The following is a 14,638-nucleotide window of genomic DNA, read 5'->3' as shown; positions in this document are numbered from 1 at the left end:
AAGAGACAGATTTGAAAAACTATGAGATAACCTGAATCTTGAGAACTCTTGCATGCAACCTTACGAAGAGGTGTTGGATATTGTAACTCTGCATGTAAGAGAATCTGGGAGGGAAAGGGAAGAGAATTCTCTCACTTGGGTACACTTGGCAGTTGGACCTACCCCCTCATCAGTTAGATGTTGAGCCTCTTTGGCCTTTGATTGCCTTCTGTTTCATCTTATATGGGGCCTCTCTTCTCTCTCTTACCTGGGCTTGAAGCTGTAGCAAGGTAACCTTTTTGTGCGGTGGCACAGTGGGTATATCCCACTGTCTTAACATCTGAACTGTGTTAGTTCAAGCCCCGCGCTGGTGTGAGCAGCCAGCCTGTTGTCCCCAGCTCATCGTCCACCCAGCGATTCAAAAGCTTCGGCGAGTAGATAAAGTGGGAACCACTCCTTAGAGAGGGTGGGCACGCCAACCTCCCTTGTGGGAGGGCGTTAGCTGACGGTCGGACATCCTGGTCAAGGCTTGTAAAGGCGAAACAGCTTCCCGGCTACGAAAAGAATGCCTGCAATGGATGTTCCGGCCAGGCGGTGGCAGTGTGGCGATTGACATATGGGTCCTGAGGCCTGGCCAGCAAGCAGCCGTGCGGGAAAATGACGGAGCCAGCCAGAAAACGTCTACACCGGGCAGTGAAGGCGCGTGCAATTAAAGTGAATATATGTTGTCTTCCCTATCCCCTACGAACATTGTTAGTCCCTTGTCTATATATGGAGTAACTGTACATCGCTTTGAGCCCACTGGGGAAAGCGATTAATAAATGGAAAGTATTATTATTATTATTATTATTATTATTATCTATGGATAAAGAAAAGATACCCACACTAACTAAAAACCCGAGTGGGAGACCCCCTTTATGTTAAATGTAATACAAGTATTAAAAGAGTTAGTAAAATACTTGTAGAGTTCTTGTTTTCCACGTTGTTCTGTATTAGTAAATTAGTTATTATGAGAGAGCTTTCTAAGCATCTTCTTTGTTTCAAAGGGCCATTTATCAGAGTCCTTCTACCCTTACTTTGGCTTTCTGTCTCTAAAATCATATACAGTTTTCATTGCTCCTGCACCCGCTTCTGCAGCAGAGTCCTCATCCGTTCCGAGGCAGCTGAGTCACTTGACTTAGTTTCTTCCTCTTTAGAGTCTTCCCCGATCCCAGCTGAAGTCTCAAGAATTCTTTGACTTTGAAGATGTAGTCTATCTTCTCCCTTCTATCATTGATTTTAAAGATGACACCTTCAGGAATCGCCCACCTATACTTTATACCGTTTGTTTGAAGAAAAGTAATTAACTCCTTGTAGCTCTTTCTCTTCTGACGAATCTCAAATGGAATGTCTTTTAAAGTCTTGATAATTGTATTCCCAAATTTCTGTGGAGTTGCTGAAGTTGCTGAAGTTGCCTTTAATATAGCATCTCTGGTCTGCCTTCTTGCAAATCTCACCACAATCTCTCCAGGCAGGCTATTTTTTAAATATAATTGGAGTAAGCCCTATAAGCTGTCTCCATGTCTTTTATTATTTCCTCCGCTGGCAGCAAGGTAACCTTTTTGAAGTTAATCTGTTCACAGTAAGTTAAATTTACCTACATGAAGATGTCATGTAAGATGTGCTTCTGTTTTTGTAAGTAATTTTTTTCTCCTGTTACCATTGCAGTCAGATCATCTTTGTAATTTATTTTAAGATTTCCCCCTTAACTGTGAAACGTGGAGAATCGTGGATACTGCTTGAAGATTCTGCGTTTCCAAGGCAATTGATTTTTTTTGCATTTCACCAGGACCAAATGTCCAACTCCTTTCCGTAAAATTGCCAGTAATTTGCAAAGCCATTCTGTACTCCCCCCATGCAGCAGAAAATAGGCCGGGGGTAATGACTCCGGCTGTAGAATCCTCTCCGATCGGATCTCTTAAGAATGTGTGCTGGTGCTATTGATCAGGGCCTGTAAGACGGAGCTCTTCCGCCAGGCCTTTGGGTAGGAGCCACCACTATTGTACCATCATTATTAACTGGCCCTGGGAAGAGAGAGCGGCAGTGCCATGTGGAACTGATGGCACTGATTAGATATACCATTTTAGATAGAGATTAGATATACCATTTTAGATACGCCATCTTGATGAAAGATTTTGTTTAGTACATCCAGAGCACTTAATATGTTTTCTGTAATTTTGTAACAATGGTTTTATGGTTTTAACTGTTTTATGTGTGGCATATGCCTAATTGTGAGCCGTCCTGAGCCTGCATTGTGGGGAGGGAGGGCTATAAATTGAAATTATAAATAAATAAATAAATCATAATCTGCCGACCCTCAGGATCCGTATTTGTTGCTGGCCTGCCCTCTTGCCTGGATACAAGGTCCTTCTTACGGTCACTTCATTTGTAAAGTTAGGTAACAGGCCCCATTATCCGCAGCCTCCTTGGCTAAAACAGACCCTTACAAACTTCTCCGGACAGCTCGGTCTGGCTTTGGCTGATTGGACGCCTGGAGGGAACGGGCGTGGCCACGAGGGCTGGGCTGTCTCTGATTGGACTTGCTTCCTCTCAGCCTCTTCTCCACTTTTCCCAGCCCAAGCGCGCTTGTTTAACAGCACAGCTCCGGGCATCTCTCGCTCAGTGGCTCTTGTGATTTCTAGGAAAAGGCAGCTTTTGGCGCTCAGACGCACATCCGCCCATTCACGTGGGCCCTCCTCGGGGGGAAACAAAGAGGATTTCTCCCCCCCCCCCTAGCCCGGGATGTCCAGCTGCAACGCGCTTGGGGGCTCTGCTGCGGCCATGGACTTCCCTGAGGTCCTGAAGTCTCTGCTGGAGTATTCGTTACCTTGGACGGGCCATCGGAAAGGTATTTCCCTAAGCCTTAGGAGGGAAAGGGGGACGGCGAGGAAGATCGTGGCTTCGTCAGTACTTCTGTTCTATCTGAAGCTCAGGCCGCTCGGGTACCTGCGGCTGTCCCCATTGCCGGAGTAGAGCTAGGAGAAATGGCGCGTCTGCACTGCTGGCTGCTCGGCTGGCTCTGCGGTGTGTGCGCGTGTCTTCCGCGGCTGGAAGGTGGTCCTATCAAATCCGTGACAGCTGTTGTGATGAAACTCCCTTCCTCATCTCCCTACCTGGGGTGGTGGGGGGGAGGAATTCTGGAGCGTTTCTTCTTGGGGATGACTTCTCGGTGAGATTCCCGCGCGTCGTCGGTCTGCTCTGATAAATAGGCAGGGCAACAGTCCCGGCCGGGATGTCTTAGCAAGAGCCGCTCACCAACTTCTCCATCGCAGCGCTGAAAGTCGTTCAGGGAGAAGGTTTTGTGTGAAATGTATGCCGCTGAAGCAACGATTGCGACCTGCAGGTGGGGTGGTGAAGCCGGGTTGGGGGCGGCGGGATCTTTTTCTGTCCTGCTATTATTAGAGAGAAGAAGGTACTTTTTGGCAGCAAAGGAGGAAGGAAGGGACAATCATGTAGTCACAATGTGGGATTTCCCAGGCTAGGATGGCATAAGTGTTCACTGGTTGGAACTATGATGAAATTTGGAAAACTCATCTTCCCTATGCTTGAGTTTGGTTAGTTGAATTCCTGAGCACTGGCCTGGAGCGCCTGCAGATATCTGCTAGAATTGTACCAGGGGAAAGAGGCCATCAGAGTATATCATCTGCTTTAAAAAAGTCAGGGATTCAGGCACTGGTGCCTATTTTCTGGGGAAACTGCTGACAGTCAGATGGGATGGCACGGAGCTGGGTGGGGCCCAATGCCCTAAAGTGGTAGAAAGAAAATTTTGTGTGCTTGTGGTTACATCAGAGAGAGAAGTTGTTGAGTCGCTCTCCTAAGGGCTCCCTAGATGGAGTATAATTCTAGACATGTACTCCTGGTTATTTTACACAGGCTGATCACTTTTGCAACACAATGGGGTAAAGTAACAGAAAAAGCCAGATCAAGATGGGTAGCCATGTAGCAGTAGAAAAGAGCAAGAGTCCACCAGGACCTTAAAGACTAGCAAAGTGTGTGGCAGGGTATGAGCTTTCATGAGTCACTGCTCACTTCTGGACTCTTGCTCTTTTATGTTGCAGAAAAAGCCAGTGCAGGGAAGTTGTCTAGGTGGGAAGGCAATGTCCATAAAGCTCAGCTAAGTATGCAGTTCAGTAATTTACATATTTTACATTGTTGGGACACTCCCCCCACCCCTGCATTTTTTGTTAGTCTTTTGTGGCCTGTTAACCATGTTTCCTTCCTGGCTTCAACTTGGGGCAATAATCTGCCTACATAAAATGAAGATAGCTGTCTTGCCCCCTGAGCTCCCTGGTACCACTGTGAAAATCTCACTGGAAACATGAATCGGTAGTTCTGGAATCCATAAACTGGGAGTGAATAGACTACTGGGGTCACAGAGCAAATAATAATATTCTGATAACTGGATCGATAGAATGTCAGCATTTGGATCCGAATGACAGAACCAATGAGAAGGAGTTTGTGTGTGTGTGTATAATCATATAGAAAGGAAAATCAAGAGGATCTTTTAGAGAAATAATTTTGTCTAAGTTGGATGTGGTTTATTTTGGCTGCTCTGAAACTAGCTCCTTGGATTATGATGCCATGGCAACACCCTTGAAGAGAGCCCTTCCTATCTCTTAGCCAAACAGCCTTATTCCCTTACCAAACATTGATGCTACTCAGCTTTGTGAGCCTAGACCACTGGAATGCTTACCTATCCAAATATTTATTTATTTATTTTATTGATTTCTATCCTGCCCATTCCGGCCTAGGCTGGCTCAGGGCGGCTCACAACAAAATAACAATTTTGTAGGACATAAAACACAATTCATGACATTAAATAGTGCAGTAATATAAAGCACAATTCATGACATTAAATAGTACAGTAATATAAAACAATTATTAAAACCAACAATTTTAAAGTGCTAGCATTTCCAATGTTTACATTAGATTCTATTGGTCCATTTCAGTTGTGGGGCGGGCCAGGCAGTAGTCACAGGGACCTGTGGCTCAGGGCTTCCACCATAGGAGTCAGTTGTTACTAATAGCACCACCGATAGTTGCGGTTGTAAAGGCAGTGGTGGTGGTGGCGGCTCCAAAAGCCTGGCGGAAGAGCTCCATTTTATAGGCCCTGCGGAACTGTAAAAGGTCCCGCAGGGCCCTGATCTCCTCTGGGAGCTCGTTCCACCAGAGTGGAGCCGCCACCGAAAAAGCCCTGGCCCTAGTTGTTGCTAATCTGGCCTCCTTAATACTTGGGAGGACCAGTCGATTCTGGCTCCCTGAACGCAGTGCTCTCCGGGGCATACATGGGAAAGGCGGTCCCTCAGGTATGTCAGACCCGGGCCATAAAGGGCTTTATAGGTAAGAACCAGCACCTTGAAGCAAATCTGGTATGCTATAGGCAGCCAGTGCAACGCCCTTAGCACAGGCTGGATGTGCTCCCAAATTGAGAGTCCCATCATCAGCCTGACTTTGGCGTTTTGCACCAACTGCAGCTTCCAGATTTGCGCCAAGGGCAGCCCCATGTAGAGGGCATTACAGTAGTCCAGTCTCAAGGTGACCATCAGATGGATCACTGTTGCCAAGTTGCCACGTTCAAGGAAGGGAGCCAACTGCCTTCTCAGCCGGAGATGGTAAAAGGCTGACTTGACAGTGGCTGCAACCTGGGCCTCCATTGTTAAGGAGGCATCCAGGAGCACCCACAGACTCCTAACCTCCGACGCTGGCACCAATGGCACCCGATTGAAGGTCGGGAGCAGAATCCCTACCCCTGGACCACGGCAACTCAGGCACAGGCCCTCCATCTTCAACGGATTCAATTTCATCTGACTCAGCCTAAGCCAACCAGCCACAGCTTGTAACATATATGTTTCTGGAGGAATTGGGAGGAAAGTAGGAAAAGCACATTACAAATTAGTTATAGCAAATTCTATGTTTCTATTAATTCCTTTCTAGCCCTATTGACATACATAGTCCCATCCCATAGTCCCATCCTCTCCCTAGACCCACGCATCTTCACTGGCTGCATCAGAGCTGAACTTCCTGTCCAGCACAAAGCAGAATACCCCATCACAAGTTTCACTGTGAAGCAATTACTGCCCTCATCTTCCTCTGTTTTCTCTCACATCCCACCGATGACTAGTACGAAAACTAAAAAGGAACTGAAGCTGACAGGCTGCCAAATCTAAGCAAACCATAAGGGTGCACTGAGACTTAACACACTGCCCTATTTAATCTGCTTGGCAGTTGAAACATCTGATTCCAGAGGAAGCTTAATTAAAAGATCCTACAGTAACCTCACTCATCCCTGGTCCAGCAAATCTGCAGAATCAATCCCTGCACATTTTGTTGTGTGGGAGGCTTCATAGAAAGCACCTGCTGTGCCTAATTACTCTACTGCTACTTTGTACATCAAACCCTGCTATGAGCAACACCATATGCCTGGAGTTATGCACAATGGATGTCCTCACAGACTAGAAGTTAACCAAATGAGCCAACTTCTGTGCCAAAAAGAAAAATCACTTGGTGAACTGGGCCTCGTATGATGCTGCGTGAACAAGATCTTCCTTCTGTGGAGCTCCACACATCTCAGTTAAAGGAAGTCAAATTGCCTTGCCATTATTACCATGCCAGATATCTTTGGTGCAAACAGGCACCCTGCTGACATTGTATGCATAGTAGCTGAGGGGCTGGCTTAAATGAAATCTGGCGAATTGGAAAGCCACACACGTCCGATCTGGTTTGTCCAGCATCTCTTTTAATTGGGGTATGAGGGAGGATCGTTTTCCGATCTGGTTTGTCCAGCATCTCTTTTAATTGGGGTATGAGGGAGGATTGTTTTCTGTTTGGACACATGACTGCCCTCTGCTGGATAAAATATTGGATATTATTCATTCTACACGCACACAAAAAGGAAACTTGCCTAAGGTAGAATGCTGTAAGAGAAACCACAGGCCATAAAATCTGAAAAAGTTACACAGTTCAATTTAATTTACACTTTACAGAAGTCTTCTTAAGTGTTTGTTTCTTGACCTCCATTATTAGTTTATGATCTTAAAGCGTATTATACCAAATGATTCTTGCTTGTCCCAGTAGTCATGTATGGCTGCGAGAGTTGGACTATAAGGAAGGCTGAGCGCCAAAGAATAGATTCTTTTGAACTGTGGTCCTGGAGAAGACTCTTGAGAGTCCCTTGGACTGCAAGAAGATCAAACCAGTCAATCCTAAAAGAAATCAACCCTGACTGTTCCTTGGAAGGCCAGATAATGAAACTGAAGCTCAAATACTTTGGCCACCAAATGAGAAGGGATCACTCACTGGAGAAGACCCTGATGCTGGGAAAGATTGAAGGTCAAAAAAGACGGGGACGGCAAAGGATGAGATGGTTGGACAGTGTCATAGAAGCAACGAACATGAAATTGAGCAAACTTCAGAGGACGGCGGAAGACAGGAAGGCCTGGCATGATCTGGTCCATGGGGTCGCGAAGAGTCGGACTCGACTGTGCGACTGAACAACAACAACAACCTCTTTACACTTTTATTTTATTTATTTATTTACTTCCAATTTATACCCCGCCTTGCCAGTGCAAACTGGCTGAAGGCAGCTTACATCTGTTTCATCTGTTTAGGCCAGGCCTCTGCAATGTAAGAACCAGGAGTCAATCATGACACTCTCCTTAACTATCTGTGGCCACAGGCCTGTCGAGGATAATGAAGGGAGAACATTGCTCATCTTCTCTCAGGGTTAAGAGGCCTATCCAATGGAGCTGGTATCAGTTTTTCCAGCCAGTCAGCTATGTGGCTTCCCCTACCTGTGCCTGAGACTCCTTCAGTGTACTGGTTGTTGTGAGAAGAAACCCTTGCATGCTGTTACCAAAAGCAAGGACCCAGAGGTAAAAGAGCTGGCAAGTGATGCTCTGTCATCTTGGTGCTTGGGGGGGGGGGTCAACAGTGGGAGGGCTTCTAATGTCCTGGCCCCACTGGTGGACCTCCTGATGGCACTGGTATTTCTGGCCACTGTGTGATACAGAGTGTTGGACTGGATGGGCCTTTGGCCTGATCCAACATTGGCATCTCTTATGTTCTTATGTTCTTAATCTGAACAGATCTAAAAGGAAAAGAGGGAGGGAGAAAGAGAGAGATCAGGATACAGAGAGCCCTGTGGGGCATTAAAAGAGAGGAGGAGACGGGCTACTGAAAAATGTCCCAGAGCTTTGTGAGTAGAAAAGAAAGAAATGGGGAGGGTACATAAGGTGCACAGAGAAAGAAGGGACAGCACAGAGTGATGGAGAGAGGAAAAGGGGATCCCCCCTCGGCCTTGGAATAAAGCCTCTCCCTTGTAGGGAGGGGGCGTTTTACACCACCAGTTGCCTACCATAATTGGTACATCTGTGATTTAAAAACAAAAAGAGTTCAGATGAAGTCATGGTTGGTTAGGTCCAAATTAAGACTCAATGGACATAAGACATCAATTGTCCACACATACACAGAGCTGCCACTCAATCTTCAACTGGGGAACAGAGCACATGTGGGAAGGAGGGAGAGGGGGAGCATTTAAACCCTTTATTTTTTGCTAGTTGTTCCACTTTTTGCCAGTTGTCCAAATCAACTCTCCCCATCTGCTTTTGACTGGGGGGGGATTGGAGGGGAAACAAGTACCCATTTATCTTCCTCCATGGGCCAAAAGCAGTTTGGAGAGGGGATGATCTGGAGGTGGAAAATTGGTGACAAAGAGAAGGTTAAGCTTCTCCTCTTTAATTGATTATCCAGAGGCATGCCCATCACAGCAAGCACTGTCTTAAAGGAGGTTTTCCCTGCTGTGTCAGTCAGACTTCAGTAGCAGAGAGGGCCAGAATACAGTTAAGGTCCAAAGGCCCAGTATTGGATCATATAAAGCTTTAAGGGACAAAGCCAACACCCTGAAATGGGCTCAGGAGCAGATTGGTAGCCAGTGTAATTGCTGTAGTACTGGGACCATATGCTCTTGGTATTTGGCTCTGAGTAGCAGTCCAGCCACAGCATTCTGCAGTAGCTGCACATTCTGACCAGTTTTCAAGGATAGCTCCAAGTAAAGCACTTTGAAATAGTCCAGTCTTGATGTAACTAAGGTATGGATCACTGTGGATAGACCTGACTGGCTCAGGAACAGATGCAGTTGATGCACCAGCTGCAATTGAGCAAATGCACTCTGAGCCACAGCAGTCATCTGGTTTGTAAGGTTACTGCCGTGTCAAGCAGCACTCCCAAACTGTGAACCTAGATTTTCAAGGGGAGTATAACCCCATCCAAGACAGGGCAGATCTAAAGTCCCTGATCTGCCTTTCTACTAACCCAGAGAACCTCTGTCTTGTCAGGATTAAATTTCAACTTGCTCACCCTCCTCCAGCCCATTATTGACTCTAAGCACAAGTTCAGAACATAAAAAGCATCCTCAGAATTAGGTGGAAAAGAAAGGTAGAGCTGGGTATCATTGCAGCCCATACCTCCTGATGACCTCTCCCAGTGGCTTCATATAGATATTAAATGGCATGGCAGATAAGATGGAACTCTGCAGCACCCCACATGGGGCAGAGCCAGAGCAGGAATTCCCCAACACCACCTTCTGAGAGCGACTCCTCAGATAGGACTTCAACCACCGTAGTATGGTGCCCCTTAGTCCAAGTGCTGAGAGGCCTCTCAGTAGGATACTATGGTTGATAATATCAAAGGCTGCTGAGAGATCCAGCAGAGCTGTCTAGTTATTGATAGAGGTCATGAACTGAGGCAACCAAAGCAGTCTCTGTTCCAAATCCTGGCCTGAAGCCACGTTGAAATGGTTCCAGAAAATTATTCTTTTCCAAGAGATGAGAGGCGACAACCCACTATTGCACCTTGTCCCAGAGCGGAAAATTGAAGACTGGCCAGAACCTTTCTGATGTAGTGGGGTTCAAGGACATTCAAAACAGGTCTAATCACTGCCTCCTTGAGCATGGGCAGGACAACTGCTCTCAAGGAAGCATTTACCACTTCCCTCAACCCACTCAGCCAGTCCCTCTCTGGCAGCTTTCATCAGCCAGAAAAGGCAAAGGTTTGAGAACACAGGTGGTAGAGGTCTCACTTGCCCAGGGATCTTGTCCACATCCTCAGAATCCACAAGCTGAAAAGTATCCGTATAAATTGGACAAGCAGATGCTAAAGAATGGTAAGACGGAGAATTAGGTATTGAAAAACGCTCTGAAAATACAATAGCTGATGTTTTGGATATAATCTCAATGCACTGTTCTGATCCTCTGAATGTAAAATATGTTATTAGAATCATCTGCTAGTTCAGGGACCAAGAGTGAAGAAGACATCCCAAAAATGGTTGTCCTAGTTGTTTTTTTTTAATGCCATGTATTAATTGCAGGGGTGTATGGAATCTTGGAAGCTAAGCAGGGTCAGTAATTGGTTGGGAGACCACCAAGGAAGACTTTGCAGAGGAAGGCAATGGACAAACCACCTCTGCTTAATCACTTGCCTTGAAAACGCTGTGAGGTAGCCATAAGTTGGCTGCAACTTGACGGCACTTTACACACACACACACACACACACACACACACACACACACACACGCTGATAGCAGGGCAAAATGACATTAGCAGTGCATTCATCTTATTGCCCTGAGCTCCAGATTTTATGCTAGGACAGTTTCTCTACTAGCCTCTCTGTTTACAGTTGAGGAGCCTATAGCTAGGACGTGGCTATGCAGAGATTTGCATGAGTTACAATTGAGTGATCCAAGGAAACCCTTCTGCACACTGGAATGACAACAGCAAGAGTTGGGAGGAGCAATATCCCTTTCACAGGACTCCTAGGGCTCCAAGTTGCCTTGTGATAGATCTTCTGGAGACTGTGGAGGAGGAGGATGGTGGAACAAATTGTTGAAGGCGATCTGTGCAGGACATGAAAGCAATCTAAGTTTAGGGACTGTGGCTTTTTTTGCAGTTTCCCTGTTCAGTTGCTCATGTCTCAAGCTGATTTTTAAATTTTACTATAAGCTCTTGCTCCCTTCTTATTGCAGAAAAGGTGGCCGAGACATGGGTAATATTATGCCTCCTGCCAACCCAGATATATGCTGTAATGAAATCTAACAAGTACCCAATCCCACTGTAAGAGTGATTTATTATGTAGTAATTAGTATTCATAAGAACATGACTGCTTTCAAATTTCAGTGAATGCTATTATTGATACAGTGTTATCAATGTATAGGGCATTGTACAGGCAAAACAGACTTGTCTCTGCTATCAAGAACTATGCAGTGTAAAGGAGAGAATGGGGTAATGGGGGAGGGAGGGAGAAATAAGAACCACAAGTAATGAATATAGGAACATACAGTTACATGTGTTTAAAATTTGGTTAGAGGTGACAGGATTAAGAGACTAAATTAGAAGTCTTACAGAAAAGCTTTTGAAGCAGGCTTTGATAGAAAGAGGTAGCAACCTGCACTTGTTCAGGGTGGGAAAAGCAAAGGAGAAATGGCAGATTCATGACACAGAGCAAGAGGTATTGAGAAATTGTGGTCCACTCGATGGAAAACTTAAATCTGAGGTTGTACTAGCTATACTAAGCCAATAAGGCATATGTGCTACATGCTGTCAAGTCACTTCTGATTTATGGCAACCCTATGAATTAATAACCTCTGAAACTTCCTATCATCAGCTGCCTTGCTCAGATCTTGCAAAATGGGGGCCATGGCTTCCTTTATTGGGACAGTTTTTGCATCTTTGTCTCTTCCTATTGAGTTCAACTTTTCCTAACATTGTTTTTTCCAGTGAATCTTGTCTCTCCATGATGTGACAAAAGTACAATAGTCTCAGTTTAGTCATTTTAGCTTCTAGGGAGAATTCAAGCTTGATTTGATCTGGAATCCACTAATTTGTCTTTTAAGTGGTTCAGGGTATCCATAAAACTCTCCTCTAACACCACATTTGAAATGAGTCAATTTTCTTCCTGTCAGCTTTTTTCACTGTCCAAGTTTTACATCCATACATAATCATGAATAATACAATAATATTAATTATCTTGATCTTTGTCTCCAGTGAACCCTTCCTTATACTAAAGGATTTTTTCTAGTTCCTTCATGGCTTCCCTTCCAGTCTCAATCTCCTTCTGATTTCTTGGTTGCAGTCTCCCTTTTGGTTGATGATTGAGCCAAGGAATAGAAAATCTTTAACAGCTTTTTCACTGTCACCCTTAAACTGTGTAATTCGTCCAGAGCCATAACTTACAAAGAAATGTATGTTCAGTGAAATATGTTCTCTACTAGAGGTAAATTGTGTTGCATTGTATATCACAGACTCTGTGTTGTGTATTTAGATGTATAACCAGTTCTGTCCTTCAAGGCAAAAAGTAGGGAACAATATTTACATAAATCAAAACATAACACAGTTGAATGAGAAAATATTGTTAATATAAGTGAAAGGAGTGAAGCCTGCAGTTGGAAAGCCTGCAGTTGTGTCAGTTCCCATAAATAAAACTAGGGATTAATAGGGTATCAAATTCTATCTTTTTATGGATGCAGCACTTGATTTTGAACCATTTTCCATATTGTTTCTACGGGGCCTCTGGGAAGAGAATTGGAATATTATTCTTTTTTATGATTTAAGCCAGGGGTCGTTTCGTAGAAAAAGAGCTAGGGAAACTCATTAGCATAACTCATTAGCATATGCCACACCCCCTGACATCACCGGAAGTGTGTCATAAGGCCACACGCCCCGCCCCTAATGGTCCCGGCCGCCGCCGCCAGCCTTCCAGCTCCACTGCCAAGCCCCATGAGGGGCCTGGCGGTGGACCTGCAAGGCCGGCGGGAGTGCAAGGAAGCCCCGCAAAGGCCCTCCATGGCCCCAGGCAGGCAGGGGTGGGGAGAGGCAGGGAGGAAGCAACTTACCCTCCCTCTTCTCCTGCCTCCTCCTGGCTGAATGAGGGCCGGAAGCGGGGCGGCCGGAAGCATGTGCCCCGCCCCCGTACCTCACCCGGGGGAACTGCGATCCCCCGCGTCCCCCCCCCCCGAAATGACCTCTGATTTAAGCTCATATCCTGTTTTTCAATCAAAAGATTCCTACAGCAGCTTACAATAACAGAAAGAATACAAGGAGACACACAATACATTAAAATACAGAACTATACATTAAAAATCAACAAGCCTTCAGAGCCATAAAAAACTGCAGTTTCTTGGAAATATTAAGTGAACAGGCCTGCTTAATATCAAAGGGGCTATAGCTGAAAAGCACTCCCCCATTATATGACTGTCTTACATTTGATAGTTGTGTGGCACCGGTTGCACATGTGGCAGTTTTTCTCTATTACTGGGTGGGGGGAGTATGTTGGTTGTCGCAAACGATCTTTTTGGCATCTTCAAAAATCTTTTTAAAATTCGAGCACAAGCTTTTCTCTTTATATGTGGCAATGATCTTTTAGGCAACTGTGTCAGAAGGGAGCATTTCTTGTATTTTGAATTCTTTTCTACCTGCTTATCCGAATTGATTATGATCAAATATACATTTCAATCTTCAAGTAGGGATGTTAACTTCTTTTTAATAAATGAGGGGAGCTTGTTCATGTACGTGTGCGTACATACATACATGTACACACACGTTATACGTTAAGGTGCGTCTCTCTGTTCCGTCGTGCGCTTGAGAGGCGTACAAGCCCCGTCAGGCGTACAAGCCCCGTCCACTTGCTTCCCACGTGCATTCTCCTCTCCCGGTCCCCGCTGACAGCTTGTGTTCATCGTCCCACTGGTCGAGTTTTCCCATTTTGGACGGAGGGGCTTGTCGAATCTCTCCCGTGCTCAGCCACCACTGCCCCCCCTGACGTCACCTTTCCGGCCTCCCCATCGCTTTCACGCGCAGGTAGAGAAGGGCACGGACTCCGCCCCCTCCACCTATTGGCTGCTGCGACGAATTCACGCGCGCCTCTAAACGGGCAGGCCTCCGCGGGCTCCTTTTGGGGTGTCGAAGAGCGCGCGCGCAGGCGCAGAGCGTAAAAATGCTGTAGAACCCTCGTCGGAGCCACCAACGCCTGGGGCGTCAAGTGGGTGGGCCACCATGCTAATAAGTCGCTCACCCTTCACCGCACGTGCCGAATCTGCGTTAAGGGGACCGTCTCGGGTAGTTTCTGACGGTCACGGTATTAAACTGGATCGACCGGACCCGCCTTTGGGAAGATTTAGCCAATCACAGGGCGTAGAATGAGTGGGTGGCCAAGCTGGGCTTATGAATAGTAATTAGTTTGGGGCCCTGGAAGGAGCCACGATCTGAAGGGAGGCGCATGCGCAATTGATAGTATCGAGTGGCGGTGACTTTTCTCTCTCTTTTTTTTTTGGTGGGAGCCCTTTAGGTGGCCTCGCCTGTCGCCTCGGCTTACCCTCCTCTCGCCTCAGGGGGAGTCTCGGTGTCTGCTGGGCCCCCACCGGCCGGGTACAGCATGTCCAGCCGCGCCGCGCACCCCCAGGAGGCAGCGGCCGGGACTGCGGGAGCTGCTCCGCGCGAGCGGGGCCTGGCGGGCGCTTTCCCGTTGGTGCTGAAGAAGCTGATGGAGAATCCGCCGAGGGACGCGCGCCTCGGTGAGGGCGGCGGGAGCACTGCTGTCTTGGGCCGTCGCCGCGGGGTGAACGCGCGTGCTG

General features: G+C 46.5%; 1 protein-coding gene across 2 annotated transcripts in view; it reads left to right on the top strand.

The window, feature by feature from the left end:
- Positions 1-2,754: 2,754 nt before the first annotated feature.
- Positions 2,755-14,638, top strand: part of TEF (thyrotrophic embryonic factor) — a 35,529-nt gene continuing 23,645 nt past the window's right edge. Inside the window, exon 1 of one of the 2 annotated variants that reach the window (XM_015419183.1) lies at positions 2,755-2,866. In XM_015419183.1, coding sequence (XP_015274669.1) covers positions 2,761-2,866 — 106 coding nt within the window. In that variant the 5' untranslated portion in view covers positions 2,755-2,760. Of the gene's footprint in view, positions 2,867-13,653; positions 14,579-14,638 lie in introns of those variants that run through there. The other variant, XM_015419182.1, reaches the window with a different exon arrangement.

The sequence above is a fragment of the Gekko japonicus genome, unplaced genomic scaffold (assembly GCF_001447785.1).
Source record: "Gekko japonicus isolate JY-2015 unplaced genomic scaffold, Gekko_japonicus_V1.1 scaffold37, whole genome shotgun sequence".
Lineage (NCBI taxonomy): Eukaryota > Metazoa > Chordata > Lepidosauria > Squamata > Gekkonidae > Gekko > Gekko japonicus.
The sequence above is the reverse complement of the archived record's forward strand: the minus strand, read 5'-3'. Positions and strand labels throughout refer to the sequence as shown.